General features: G+C 40.5%; 1 protein-coding gene across 7 annotated transcripts in view; it reads left to right on the forward strand.

The window, feature by feature from the left end:
- The window catches only part of TNRC6A (trinucleotide repeat containing adaptor 6A), a 95,852-nt gene that overhangs the window by 60,866 nt on the left and 20,454 nt on the right, over window positions 1–14,532 (forward strand). For 4 of the 7 annotated variants that reach the window (XM_057747745.1, XM_057747748.1, XM_057747747.1 and 1 more), the window contains 11 exons: window positions 575–750; window positions 1,879–1,911; window positions 3,492–3,572; window positions 3,904–3,955; window positions 8,483–8,625; window positions 9,019–9,165; window positions 9,329–9,466; window positions 9,943–10,071; window positions 10,526–10,603; window positions 10,887–11,097; window positions 13,890–14,021. In XM_057747745.1, coding sequence (XP_057603728.1) covers window positions 575–750; window positions 1,879–1,911; window positions 3,492–3,572; window positions 3,904–3,955; window positions 8,483–8,625; window positions 9,019–9,165; window positions 9,329–9,466; window positions 9,943–10,071; window positions 10,526–10,603; window positions 10,887–11,097; window positions 13,890–14,021 — 1,320 coding nt within the window. The remainder of the gene's footprint in view (window positions 1–574; window positions 751–1,878; window positions 1,912–3,491; window positions 3,573–3,903; window positions 3,956–8,482; window positions 8,626–9,018; window positions 9,166–9,328; window positions 9,467–9,942; window positions 10,072–10,525; window positions 10,604–10,886; window positions 11,098–13,889; window positions 14,022–14,532) is intronic. The other 3 variants (XM_057747749.1, XM_057747750.1, XM_057747746.1) reach the window with 2 other exon arrangements.

Below are 14,532 nucleotides of genomic sequence, written 5' to 3' on the forward strand. Positions count from 1 at the left end.
ACTCAGTATAATAGCCATGGGGACACATATCCAAACTGGCTCAGGTTCTGGACAGTTCCCTGAATATTACACAGAAAGTGAACAGAGTTCAGGAAGGACCCTCAATATTCAGATGCACATTGTCACTATTCCCATAGGAATTCCAAAAGCTGAGGATAGAGTTGAAATACTTTCTGCTTATGACTCGCAATACCTTTGGGCCATTCTCCTTAAAAATATGTATTAAAACTAATTTTTAAAAATTCCATTCATCCTCTTGGCCCTGTGCATCACCATGCAGCTTGCTAAAGCAAGTATGAGCATGAATGCCACCGATGTCCCGTGGTTAGGAATCCTCTGGTTTGTAAAAACATGGGAGGCATTTCACTGAAAATTTTAATGGAAATTAACTCTTTGTTTAACCTAACTTTTAGTTCCATATATAATATAGATTTTTGCCATGCAAATCTGGTAAGAGAAATAAAAGAGGGTTTTTTAGATTCTCCCCCAGCTCTGCCCCCTTAATAAATGCTCATCCTCCAGAAAGAATTGTTTGATTAAAGCATGTTTCTCTTTATCACAAATCCACAATCAGGGCCAAAATCTATGCAAGATGGCTGGTGTGGTGATGATATGCCATTGCCTGGAAATCGCCCCACTGGCTGGGAAGAGGAAGAGGATGTAGAGATTGGAATGTGGAATAGTAATTCATCTCAAGAGCTTAATTCATCCTTAAATTGGCCACCATATACAAAGAAAATGTCATCGAAGGTAAACATTTCAAGGGCAAAGCCCTTGAAACTTTAAATTCCAAAGGTAGTTTACCCACAGGAAATTAACCTTCTGCCTGCCCGTTTATGGCAATCAGTATAGTGCAGGCAGTCCCCAGCTTAGGTAGAACCTCTTGTATGGGCAGCCACCTAGAAAAACATAAGACCACAGGAACTTCCTTTCTCCCCACTGCTCCAGCTTGGGATTTCTCTCCTCCTCCCCCTCCACCAGTGCTGCCTGGGATGACCCCTTACCCCAGGGTGGTGCCTGCAGTGCTGAGGATGAAGAGGAGGGTAAATCTCCGTGTGGACTCTTTCCATCCCACTGCCAGTTCGTTTCCCACTCCACCTCCTCGCCTGGAGTCCCTGACCTCCCCATTACCCAGAGTTACCGTCCTCCTTATTCATCCCCCATCTCTGTCCCTTCTCCACCCTGAAAGGTCCTGTGACAAAAATCCCTAGGAATGAGTAGAGCTTGGTTTTGCTTTTGTATGTGGACAAACCTTGACCCAAACCTGTCTGTACCTCAGAATTGGATGGCATTTGTTAAAAGTATACTTTGCTATACCCTAGGCCTACTGTTGTTTTGGAAATTGGGCCAGGTTTCTTATCCTAAACAAGCTTTCCAAATGTTTCTGATACAGAACCAGGTTTGAGAATACTGGTGTCAGATTTACTTGGGGACCATTTTCAAAATATGTGCCTAGTTCCCTAGGTGATTCTGATATATCCTCTCCACCTTATTTGAGAACAATTTCTTTTTGAGGGACCTTAGAAGTCAAATATCCAGTAGCTCACTGCCAGGGCCCCTCCCTTGTGATCCTGGGGTTCTAAGTCTAGGACCTGCCATTTTCGTCAAAAATTTTTTTTTATTTGGCTGAATTTGCCTATTGCCTCACCATATAGCTTATAAAGTGCTTTCCCACATTTTACATAAATCATTTGATCCTCATAACCTTCTGAGATAGCATACTGATGAGGAATTTGAGACTGGAAAAAGTGGTGACTTGCCCAAGGTTGTATAATTAGTAAGTGACAGAGCAAGGACTTAAGTTTAGGTCATCCAATTCCAAACCCTGTATTCTTCCCACTGGACCATGCTGTTTTGTGACTTTGTCTTTCCTTACAGGGTCTGAGTGGCAAAAAAAGGAGAAGGGAAAGGGTGTGTAGCCTTTTTACTCTTTCTCCTTTGTTTCTACTAGTAAAAATCTTTTAGAAAGCAACTGCAAATATTTATTTAGCCTCTGCTGTGTACCAGGTACTGTGCTTGGTGCTGGGGGTTCAGAAACACTAGCGTATAAGAGCATACCTTCAAGGAGCTCAGGGTCTAGAATGAGGTGATAGGAGTGGTCTAAGGAGTGTTAGCTTGCATTTGGAAGATGCCTGGGGTGGGATGTGTTAAGGAAAGTGGTAGTCTGACATTACTAAAATACAGAATTTGGCAGGGAAGAGGTGACAATCTAATCTGTAGTTAGATTAGGGGCAGATACTAAGGTATTTTAAGTACCATGCTAGAGAATTTGAACTTTATTTTGTATAAAATATGGAGCCAATCAGATTGAAAAGAAGGCAACATCCATTTGGTTTTTAAAATTAATTTCTTTAAAGAAAGCTAACCAGTGAAAATGTGAAAGCTAAATTGGAACAGAGGTGAGACTAGAGTCAGTGATTGTAGTTAGGAAGCTTCTGCATTCATTCAGGTTAGAAAGGAGAGCCTGAATTGGGAAGCAAGAATAAATATTTAGTAGAAGGGACTGTTGTGAGAGACATTTGGGATAAAAGAGACAGGTCTTGGCAGCTAGTTAGGCATGGGGTGGGGGTGAAAGAGGAAAAGGAATCAAAGTCAACTTCAGAAACCTTGGAAAGGGTTAGATGCTTGCTTCAGAGACCTGCATTAGGGGGAAATTATGAAGCTGTGTTCTGTTCCACAGTCAGAAGGAATAGATAGTAGCAGTGGGAAAGGGAAATTAAGGCAACAAACTGAGAATGGTTCGGTGATCTTCACGTTAATGGGAGGCCTTGGTCTCAATAGCTTCCAGCCTCCCTATCTACCAGGCTGCTAATTATGGACCATTTATTCTCTCAACTCATGTCTCCAAGTTGTTTCCATACCTCCCATACCCCAGCCAGCCACAGAAAGCCAACACCAAGTAGGAGGAATCCCAGCTTTAGTTGCTGCTGGGGATATTGTGTTCTTGGCAACATAAATTGAAATTTTAAAGTACTCTTTCATATGAAAACATATGGTGTTTTTTCAGTACGGTGCACATAGCATAATTAAATTATGGATTTAATTGGCTTCTCTGGACTAACCTGAGAACCTAGTGACTCTTTTTACTTTGGTTTGGTGTGAGAATTCTACAAATCCAAATTATAATTAATCTTTTAGAACACAGTCCATTTGTAAATTGGAAACTGTCTGATGAACAGTTCTCCATTATCCAGAAGACCTTTTTACTTTTTGTGGGTCATCAAGGCCCTTTGCTTCTGTCTTTTCCTTCTGACTGCTTGCCTGTAGAGATTTCTCTGTGCATTACAGCTATACCAGAGGACTGGAGCAAAGGAAGTTGAAAATCAAATAAGTTGATTTTTAATTATTAACAACTCTGTGAGAAGAGTTGGAGGAGAAATTATTGGCTAAAAATGAGAGTTGGGAATTGTCTTAAAGTTTTATTAATCCATCACTATACTCAGATATATAGAGATGGCCATGGCATCTTTCTACTCTTTTATTTTACAAAGGGAATGATGAAAGGCGGAAACAAACAAGAAGAAGCATGGATAAATCCATTTGTTAAACAGTTTTCAAATATCAGTTTTTCGGTAAGTATGTTTTCTTAGCAACCTTCTCCCCTTTTAATGGTGGCCCATAAACTTATCCTAATTTCATTTTTTGTTCTCTTAAATTATTCTCTGAGTCCTTATGAATATGCCAAGATTAGAATAAAATTTTCCATGAGGTTGTCTTTATAGTTTTAGCTAAAAATATTGATCACGTATCTTATTTTAAAAAGATTTATCATATTAGGCAGTGAAAATATGAAGCTTTATGATCCACTTAAATTTCACAAATAAGGAAATAAAGTAAAATTCTTCACTTTTATTTTCATTGATAAATTAAGGTTTACTAACATGCTACTTTTTCCTTCTTCAGAGAGACTCACCAGAAGAAAATGTACAGAGCAATAAGATGGACCTTTCTGGAGGTAGGAAAAAATTAAATCACTTTGAGTTTTATATTTATCCTTGATGGAGAAACTTATCTGTGACATGATCCTACTAAAAGAGCACTGACCTTGACCAGGGGAGGGAGACCTGGGTTTCTGTTTCAGTGTTCCTGTTCTCTCTAGCATATATTAGAATGTGGGGATTATATGAGTTAGAGTGCCTTTTAAAGTGTAAGTCACTGTGCAGATCTAAGGTAGTGGTACTTTAGTCTTTGGTTACCTCCAATTTAGTCCTATCAAGAATAAGTTATCCAGGTTGGGTGATATCGTCTTCTTAATTTAGGGAACAGTGTGTACAAAGGCCCAGATATATGACAGAGACATCTTAAACCATACTGGAGAAATGGCAGGTAGTTCCACGTAATGGATGAAGAAATATAAATTGGTTGTGGTAGGAGTGTGGTGACAATAAAAGCTTTACCTAAGTAGAGTTGCTAGAAAACTAGGTTGGTGCTAAATTATGAGGAGCTTGGGTGTCTGAGCTTTATTCTGAAAGTATGGGATTAAAGTATTTTAAGCAGGAGAATGAAATGATTTGGATTTATGTTTTAGAAAAATAATCATGGCTATAGGTTGAAAATATCTTGGGACAGAAAACATTCGCAGCAGAGGAAGACTGAAAGATACTAAACATAGCAAAGCCAGTTAGAGATTTGTTGCTGCAGCCAATGAGAATTTTCAAAGCTCTAAACTAAGACAGTTGATGGGAAGGAACTTAATTCAGTGGAGATAGGAATTAGAATCAATAAAAGTTGATAGCTGGTTTGAACTGATTTGTTATGGAGGGTGAGGGTGTAGTAAAAGAGATTTCCTAGCTTTCTTGCCAGGACAGTTTAGTAAGTGGTACTGTTATTATATTAGTCTGAATCCAGGCAGAAGAGAAGAACTACATAGTAATTTGAACAGGGGAAGTTTAATACAAATGAAAAGGATTACTATGAGACTAATGAAGGATAGGCTAGAAAGAGGTAATAATGAGACCCCTCAAGAATATATGACTAGCAGATATAAGAAGTAACGTAAACACTAAGTTGTAAAATCTACTTTCAATAGCTTAAAAAGTGAAAAAAGGGAAGAGAAAGAAGAAAATGGCCTATACAGATAATAGATAAGCAATAGATAACATGCAAAACTCCTGCCGTCCTTATTTCTGTAATTGGTCACAAGCTCTCATTTGTATCCTTGGCTTCCTTCTTTTACTACCCACTCCATGCTTCCCCACTGTTAGCCAGTACCTCGGCTGCTCTGGGGTCTTTTTCTGGTGGCGTGACCCAGACCTTCATTCCTGCAGGGTCTGAGCCCTCAGTCATCTTGCCTTTTTTGGTTGCTGTAGTTTTTTATTACTGCTGGGCATGAAATTACTAAGAAGCACCCCCAGAAGCACACACCTACCACCTACCCCTCAGCCCGGGTTCCAGAGCCTTCACTGCCTTCGTTTTGTATCAGAAAACCAGCTTCCCCGTGGTCATCAGAATCAGCCCCTCCAGGCAGCAGATGGGCACCCCCAGCCCCCACCCCACCCCTGCCTTTGCCTGCTGGTGCAGTGGCATCGATTCTTCCTGCGTCCTGTAGGACAGAAGCCCATCCTTCTAGGATGTCGTCTCTCAGCTTGCTTTGTAACTGAGTCTTCAGTCACCACTTGTACCTGTCACTTTGGCTAGCTACTTTTGAGGGATGATACATGTTGTGAAACCAGTTAGTTAAGCCCATTACTCTACTTCCTTTGCTGTGAAATGAGTCCTTTGATCAGACGCAGTGCTATATGGAGTGATGGATAAGGCCTTCTGTGAGATCATGGGTGGCAGGGGGAAAAAAAATCTGTGTCCGGAACATGTATCTATTCCTGAGGACGAGGCTCTGCCTCCTCCGTGGCTCACTGAATGGCAGAGAGGTGGCTGTGATGCTATGCTGTTGGGACTTGCTGGAAATCTACGCTTCTAGGGTGCTGGGGAAAGCTGTTCATGGAGAGATGTTTCACCTTAGACACTCTGCTACAAAGCTCCTTGGAGGTATGTGGGAATGCTGGGAGAAGCTGGCCTCTGAGTGAGGCTGACCACCCTGTACTGCAGTTGCAGTGTAGGGCACAGGAGAAGCTGGAAGCACTGCCAGAGCTGCCAAGGGCATGTAGGCAAAATTTCAGCTTACAGTGTCTCTCCAGTGCCATCTATTGACAAAATCTCAGTGCCAACTGGCAAAGGAAAAAATGTAGATCCCAGATACATTTTCACAGAACAGTCAAAAAGGGTGAATTTGGAGCTGAGAGACAATAAATCAACAACTGGCCATTATTTGAGATAGGAAATATAGTATGAGTAACAGGTTTGATAGACAAGATTACTGAGAATAAAGTTGCTATGAAAACCATGTGGTGATGTCCAGTAAGCAGTAGGCAATCTGGATGTGGAGCTTAGAAGAGAGAGAGTTGGAGATAATAAGTGTTACTAATTAGACATTGATGGCAGTACAGCCTCAAAAATAGGTTAACTAGGAAATTCCCTGGCAGTTCCATGGTTAGGATTCTGCGCTTTCACGGCTGAGGGCCTGGGTTTGATCCCTGGTCAGGGAACTAAGATCCTACACGCTGCGTGGTGTGCCCCCCTTTCCCCCCCAAAAAAGGGTAAAAGTTTAACCCCCCCCCCCCCAAAACAAACAAACAAAAAAACACCAAAAAGTTGACTAGAGGCTTATACAGTAATGGATCAAAGACAAAATCCAGGGGGAATAATGACATTTAAGGAAAGATCTGAGGAGAAATGGAACAATTCAGAGTAGAATAGAGTAATTTTTCAGCAGTCAAATGAGAATAAAGGTTTGAGAAGAGGAAAGTGATTGTCATGGAATGGATTTGATCCTGGGGGTTAGGACGAGTCATTGTTAACTACAGCCAAGGGCCTTCTTTAAGGATTGGTCAAGGGGAGGCTGCCAAATTTGGCACTCAGATGGTTTCTAAAGTGATACAGAATGGTTGGAGTAATGGTTTGGGGAGAGGATGTATCATGACACCTTTTAAAAAGATTTTATTTAGGTAGGCAAAGTAATGTGGATTATTAGGAAAGATCAGCTTGGAGAGAGACTTATAAGGAAGAAGAGTTGGCTGGATTTAGTTATAGGATTAGCTGTGGAGAGTGAAGAATGAGTTCAAGTTGGCTAGCTTGGGTGTATTAGTGAACGGTGATGCCATTAATAGGGGGAATGAGAACAGAGGAGAGGTTGTTGCAAAAGTTTATTGACATCTAAGGGAGAGCTCTTAATTACAAGTGCTGAAAGGTAGATTATTCAGATATCTGGAACAGTACTTCCAGAAACCAGCAGCATTTGCAAATTATACCTGTTTGAAGAATACTTTCCTTTTGTTAATAATTTTTCTTTTCCACTTGCCTAGAATAAGAGTAGTAAGGGTGCGTGGGTTATGGTGGTGGCTGCAGCAGCAGGCATCTCAAGGAAGGACAGCAATTGCAAAGAAATTATGGATGAGATTTGAGAATTGATAAAATGTGGAGCCTGAGGAACAGGGAAGTGGGAAGAAAAGGTATTTTCGCAAGTTAAAAATCAAGGTTTCAAGATTGTGTGACTAGGAGAATAAAGATGCCACATTTTGAGTCCCATGAAGATCTAGGGGCATATCATGTGCTAGGTTTCACCTGTTAAAAGTGACAAAGGGGCATTCAAGTGGCTATGCTTAGCAGGCAGTTAAAGATCTGCGACTGAGCATGGGAGTGAAGTGAGAGTAGACGTTTGTATTTGAGGGTCACCTTGGTAGTGAATAAGCCTAAGGGAGGCCAATTTGGGAGAGAGAGTTGAAAGACCTTGAACATATTAAGTACATCCCAACATTGAAGAAACACAAAGAGGTGGGCTCAGCTATGGAGAGAGGAGAAAGAGAACCCATAACTGGTATAATATGATAAGGATGTGAAGTTAGACATTTGTTGAAGTAGGATGTTAGCCTGGGAGCTGGCTATTTTGAGCAAAGATTTTTGCCAGACAGGGGGTTTCCGTGAGAGAAGGTCATGTTGATTGCAGGTTAGTCAGAATGAGGAGAGCGGAGCAAGCCCTGGAAGAGGGGAGGACCTTTCCCCGCCCGCTGCATGGGGATGCTGAGAGTAGAGTCATAAGCATCAGATGAGAATGCACGTTCAGAACAGTGCCTGGTGCGTTGTGAGCCTCTGCTAGGTGATGGCTTGTCGTGGTGCTGTTTCTGTTGTTTGTTATCGGAGACTAGGTGGTTGTTTTAAAATTAAGCAGATTAGAGCTGACCAAGATGTCTTAACCTTCTATTTACTAGTCTGTTTCCAGGTTACTTGGTTCAATAAAATAACAGTGTTCGCTAAACCCAACTTGTGAGGAATGCAGGATTTATTAAATGCTAGTGCATTTTTCACATGTCCTTGTCAAGGCAGAAGTCATTTTAGTTTGAAAGTATTTTCCTTTCTACTGTAAATTTATCTGAAACCAACTAGGTTAATTATCTTCCTGCTTGATAACATAGTCTCCTGCGTTTATTAGGAATGTTACAAGACAAACGAATGGAGATAGATAAACATAGCCTAAATATTGGTGATTACAATCGAACGGTCGGGAAAGGCCCTGGTTCTCGGCCTCAGATTTCCAAAGAGTCTTCCATGGAGCGCAGTCCTTATTTTGATAAGGTAAGTTGTTTATTTGTTTTTTGTTTGTTTTACCCCTGTGGCTAAGAAAACAATACACTTAATAGCATAATTTTCTCATTAATAGCTTAGAACATTTATATAATATAAAGTGTTATAACCCAGTGCCAAATGTTACTGGACTTGTAGTTCATTGTCCTTTTATGTCTCAGTTTATCATAGGGGTCGCATTTATATTTTCCTCTTAATCCCATAAAATATGTTTGGTTCTTTTTATGTACTCTAGAATTAACACTAATCTGATCTCTTCTGTTTTCTGCCTGTTTCCTGTTGATGCTGGAATGTCATGTGACTTCTCTTCTGTTCCTGCAATGATTTCTCCCTTCCACTTGTTTGCTTGGCTGGTGTTGCACATCTTTCTGTCTGTCCAATCAGGATGGCATTGTAGCAGATGAATCCCAAAACATGCAGTTTATGTCCAGTCAAAGCATGAAGCTTCCCCCTTCAAATAGTGCACTACCTAACCAGGCCCTTGGCTCCATATCAGGGCTGGGTATGCAAAACTTGAATTCTGTTAGACAGGTAAGTCCACATGTGTATTTTAGGCTCTGTTGATTTGTATAAGTAATTAAGATCTCTCTTACATGTAGTTGCTGTGTTTAAATCAGTATTACAGTGTGGTACTGAGATGTTTGTCCCCCCAAAACTCCTGGTGTTATTTGGTGGTGGTTGTTTGTTTTCGTAGAATGGCAATCCCAGTATGTTTGGTGTTGGAAACACAGCAGCACAACCCCGGGGCCTGCAGCAGCCTCCAGCACAACCTCTCAGTTCATCTCAGCCTAATCTCCGTGCTCAAGTGCCTCCTCCATTACTCTCCCCTCAGGTAAATCAGTTTCCACTATATTCTCTACTATTTACCTGGGGAAGAACCTTGAATAAATTTATATTTGAATGAGATGACTAGTTGATCATCATAATATTTATTTGGCAACTTTGAGATGCAACTAATTCTGAATCAGTTATTATTACAAAGGGATGTGGGTAGGGTGAAGAAACGGAGTCAAAGATAATTTAAATCTAAAATTTATCATTCTCTTTCATAAAATACCTTGATTGGAGGAAGACAATAGCAAAATAAATTAATTGGCTTAAGATTCATCTCTGTCACTTTTTACTTAACCAGTGAAAATATACGTAAACAATAAATTAGTGAAGGCAAGAAAGACAATTAGAACACCCCCCCCCATAATAGTCCACAAGTTGAATTGCTCTACTGATAATTTAAAATACACAGTACGTTTTGTTAACTTGAATTATTTTTATTTACTTTTATTATTAACTTACCATTGTGATTCTAAGGTTCCAGTTTCATTGCTGAAGTATGCACCAAACAACGGTGGCCTGAATCCGCTCTTTGGCCCTCAACAGGTAGCCATGCTGAACCAGCTATCCCAACTAAACCAGCTTTCTCAGATCTCCCAGTTACAGGTAAGTAGAATAATAGCCTTATTCAGTATGTGTTTATTGAGTGTCTCCTGTGTGCTGAACACTAGAATATGCACAGGAAGTGCTGCAGTGAACAGACTGGGCACATTCATGGCCTTCAAGGAGCTTGCAGTCTGTGCATGAAGGCAGATGGTGAACACAAAGTGCAGGGTGCTATGCAGGCAAGCCCAGCCAAGTCTGGGGTGGCGGTGGGGGGAGGATGATCAGGAAAAATTTCCCTGGTGAAGTGGAAGTTTATATTGAGCAAAAGACTGAATTCGACAGAATGGCTGGAGGCCAGAGACTCCAAACAAGAGATGATATTAGATGAGGCAGGACATGTTGGCATGGGCTAGATGAAGCCATGCCTTTGTAGGTCCCTCTGCCACAGTCAGTCTGAGGCATGCTAGTCTGTGATGACTTGATACTGACGACCTTCTTGCAACCTTCCCTCCAGCGGTTGTTAGCGCAGCAGCAAAGGGCGCAGAGTCAGAGAAGCGTGCCTTCTGGGAACCGGCAGCAGCAAGACCAGCAGGTAGGTCTGATCCTTCCCCCTGCTTTGCTTACACTTAGCTTATGTCAGTTCCATTTTAACAGGAGTCGAAATGCCTTTCTTAAAATATGATGGAAGATGTTGTTTATTAAGTCTTCTGTCTGCCCAGAAGTCTTATTCACTGGTATACAGTGATTCTTCACCTTTCTTCTGAGAAGGAAGTAAATCGAAAAATGAAGGAGAGGGAAGGGGGGGATGAAGGGAAATGAAGGTGTCTGTAAAGATTTTTCTCCACAGTTTTTCCCAATCATTGTGTCGTTTGAAGGGTCGACCTCTTAGTGTGCAGCAGCAGATGATGCAGCAGTCTCGTCAACTTGATCCAAACCTGGTGGTGAAGCAGCAGGCTCCGCCATCTCAGCCGCAGTCACTCCATCAGCCAGCCGTGAAGTCTTTCCTTGAAAATGTCATGCCCCACGCGACACCTGAGCTGCAGAAAGGGCCATCACCAATAAATGCTTTCAGCAACTTCCCTATAGGTGGGTTTCTCCTTGGCCAAAGCATTTGGCGGGTGCTTGGTGACCACAGGTTGACATCCTGGTCTCTTACTTGTCCAGCTGTTCTCTCGTGAGCACCATGTGTTCTTTCACTGTTCCCTCTCAGAGAGTGGCCTTGCCTCTTCTGGCCTCTCTTCATGCTTCAAGAAGGCCTCTCTCTGCTCAAGAAAATCACACTATTTCAAAAATCCCATGCTCCTTTGAAATGAGTTGGCGTAAAGATACTACTTCTTTTTAAAACTCAGGTATCTTAATTGTAGGATATGAATTGGAGGAGAGGACTGAAATTATTAGAGCACACCAGAGAAATTTTGAGCAGTGCTGCTTTGAAGAAACAACTGGGAATAGTCACATCTGAAATTTTAATTACTGTTTAAATATTTATAAATGATTACTGGCATAAATGTAGAAGATAGGGGTGAGAGGAGGGATTGCCTTTGTTCCTTTTGCAGTAGCTTCCCCCTTCTCTTTTTTCTTTATGATGTCTCCAGGCTTATATTCCCTCTGGGAATTTCAGGCTTATATGTCTTTTCCTTCCTTAGGTCCCTTTTCTTCTTGTGCCTCTGAATATATCTTGACCTTTGATTATTTACACCTTACTCATCTTTTTCTTTCTCTCTTGTAAACCAACTTTGTGGGTTGCTAGCCCAGCTTCGTCGAAGACAGTCGGTTAACTAGCATGTTCTGGGCTGTGGGCAGGAGTTGGGCCTGCTCTTGCCCCTGCTGCTGCTTCACTTTGGCGGAACCTGACACGTGATTTGGCTCTCTCTGGTATTGTCGTGGACTCTCAGCTAGGACGTAGATGGAACTTTGAGTTTTAGGGGTTGTTAGCCATCTCTTTGCATTCCCTTGTCAGTTACCACCGTAAGTGAATATCACAGAAGCCAGGTCATCCCAGAGACTACAATATAGTGATAAAAGAATACCCAAGTGTACACTGAGAGCGTTTGGTCTCACCGGTGAAAGGAAGTAACTCTTACTATTTGATTACATACAGGACATATAAATTGGATCAAGGAGGAGACAAGTTTCTAAGTAAGGGGTTTCCTATTCTGGCTGCCCTTACAGCAAGAGACTTTTTCCTGATTAAGGAAAGTCTGCTTAACACAGGCAAGCACAAGTGCGGTTGTCTAAATCAGGCATTGGCAAACTACAGCCCGTTGGTCAGATTTGACCAGCTGCCTGATTTTGTAAATAAAATTTTATTGGAACACAGCCATGTTCTTTTGTTAATTATTTCCTATGGCTGCTTTTGTGCTGTAACTACAGAGTTGCATAGAGATGCTGAGACCATGTGACCCACAGAGCCCAAGATATTTACTGCCTAAACCTTTACGGAAAAAAACTTGCCAACTATTGGGCCTAATTGATGAGTCCAGAGAGTAGCAAATTTAATTACTCTCTCCAAATAGGGGTGATATTAGAGAGTTTATATTATTAAAGTTTTAAGCTTGACCTAGTATCACATGGACTCTCATCAGACCCAAGTATCTAAAAACCGTTTGTTTCGAAACATTAGATTAAGAACCACCTGGATGTGTGTTAAATAAAGATTCTGGCTCCCACTGAAAAGTTTTCTGTTTTCTTCGGGTTTTTTTGTTTGTTTTGGTTTGATATTTTTGGCTGTGTCTCGTGGCATGCAGAATCTTAGTGTGAATTTCAGTACTGGGAAGGTTTAAGCAGGAAAGTAATAGAACCTGACTTGCTTTTTAAGAATTCATACTGACTTTTCATTTTGTGCCCATTTATATACTTTTAATTTCTCACCCTGTGCATACTTCAGCTTAAGAAAACATCTACTGTCAGTTCTGTTTTTTGTTTTGTTTTTTTTGTTTTTTTGGTGGGACACGCTGCGCAGCTTGTGGGGTCTTAGTTCCCCAACCAGGGATGGAACCCTTGCACGCTACAGTGGAAGCAGGGAATTCCGAAAAGTTTTCATTTTTAACAAGCATCTCAGATTATTCTGTTAATGATGGTCACTGGGATCACACTTTAAGAAACACTGGCTTAATAATGGTCAGTTTTCTGACTGTAGCATCTAAGATAGAAATTTCTGTCTTTGTTCCAAGAGAATATCTAAGTCTGATGTGTGTCATCAGCAAAGTTCAAGTAAGTTGCACCTTGAGATATGGGAATCTTGCCCTGAGTACAGTTGTTAGAGCAGGACATTTTTACTTTTAAATGACAATAATCTTTGGTGGGTCAGGCAGTTGAAAATTGTTTATAAGCAAAAGTTATCAACTGAAAGTGATCGTAAGTAATTCTTCATGCATTGTACTCTTGGGAAGTACCTAAAAAGGTATATTTTGATAGAGAGATAAACTTTAATATTTGGCTATCTTAGAATTTTCTCTTCTTTTGCCAAGGAATTTAAAAATAATCAAAATTATATTGAGTAGTTTTCCACAGTTAATGCAATTATAGTACTAACAGTTTTATGGTTTGAAAATGTTATATATTGAGTATTAGACAAGCTATTTAGGATTTCTGTGTGTTGCTTTCTCTGATAACCTAGCCATGGCTCTTTCTTCTGACCTTGTTTCTGCGTGACGTTGACCAGGAGCCCAGAGTGTCTGTCCTGCCTGCCTTGCCTTTGTCTGTAATCATTTGGCTGTGCTATGTTTGCAGGATGATATTTATTAAGGAACATTAGGCAGGATTGCAAACATTAGATTAGCTACATGTTTTCCTAAAAAAATGGAAGTTGTGGTACCAGAAGGAAAATGTGCTATATTTTATAAAGTGGTTTTTAAAATTTATTATCTTATTTTTAGGCTTGAACTCAAACTTGAATGTAAATATGGATATGAACAGTATTAAAGAGCCACAATCAAGACTAAGGAAGTGGACTACAGTGGACAGCATTTCTGTGAACACATCTTTGGATCAAAACTCCAGCAAACATGGTATAAAATACATTCTTAGATTTTGAATTTTAAGAAAAAAAAAACCCGTAGAATACTAAATTTAGGCCTTTGTTTTATTATTATGTTTTAAAGTGGTAATTTTATTTTTTATTGGGGAATGGCTGTTTTACAACGTTGTGTTAGTTTCTGCTGTACCGTGAAGTGAATCAGCTATATGTATACATGTATCCCCTCTTTTTTGGATTTCCTTCCCATTTAGGTCACCACAGAGCACTAAGTTCCTTGCGCTGTGCAGTGGGTTCATTAGTTATCTATCTTACACATATTAGTGTGTATATGTCAATCCCAATCTCCCAGTTCATCCCACCCCCTCTCCCCCCGTAGCGTCCGTACATTTGTTCTCTACACCTGTGTTTCTTTGGGCCTTTATTTTAAAATATGTATTTTCATAGGTAAATTCTCTTAGAAACCTTTTCTCATTATTAAAAAGTACTTTATTAGTTATTACATCTTAGTTAAAACAAACAAAAAAATAACCTTTATTGTGCTA

Source organism: Hippopotamus amphibius, chromosome 9 (genome assembly GCF_030028045.1).
Source record: "Hippopotamus amphibius kiboko isolate mHipAmp2 chromosome 9, mHipAmp2.hap2, whole genome shotgun sequence".
In the NCBI taxonomy this organism is placed as follows: Eukaryota; Metazoa; Chordata; class Mammalia; order Artiodactyla; family Hippopotamidae; genus Hippopotamus; species Hippopotamus amphibius.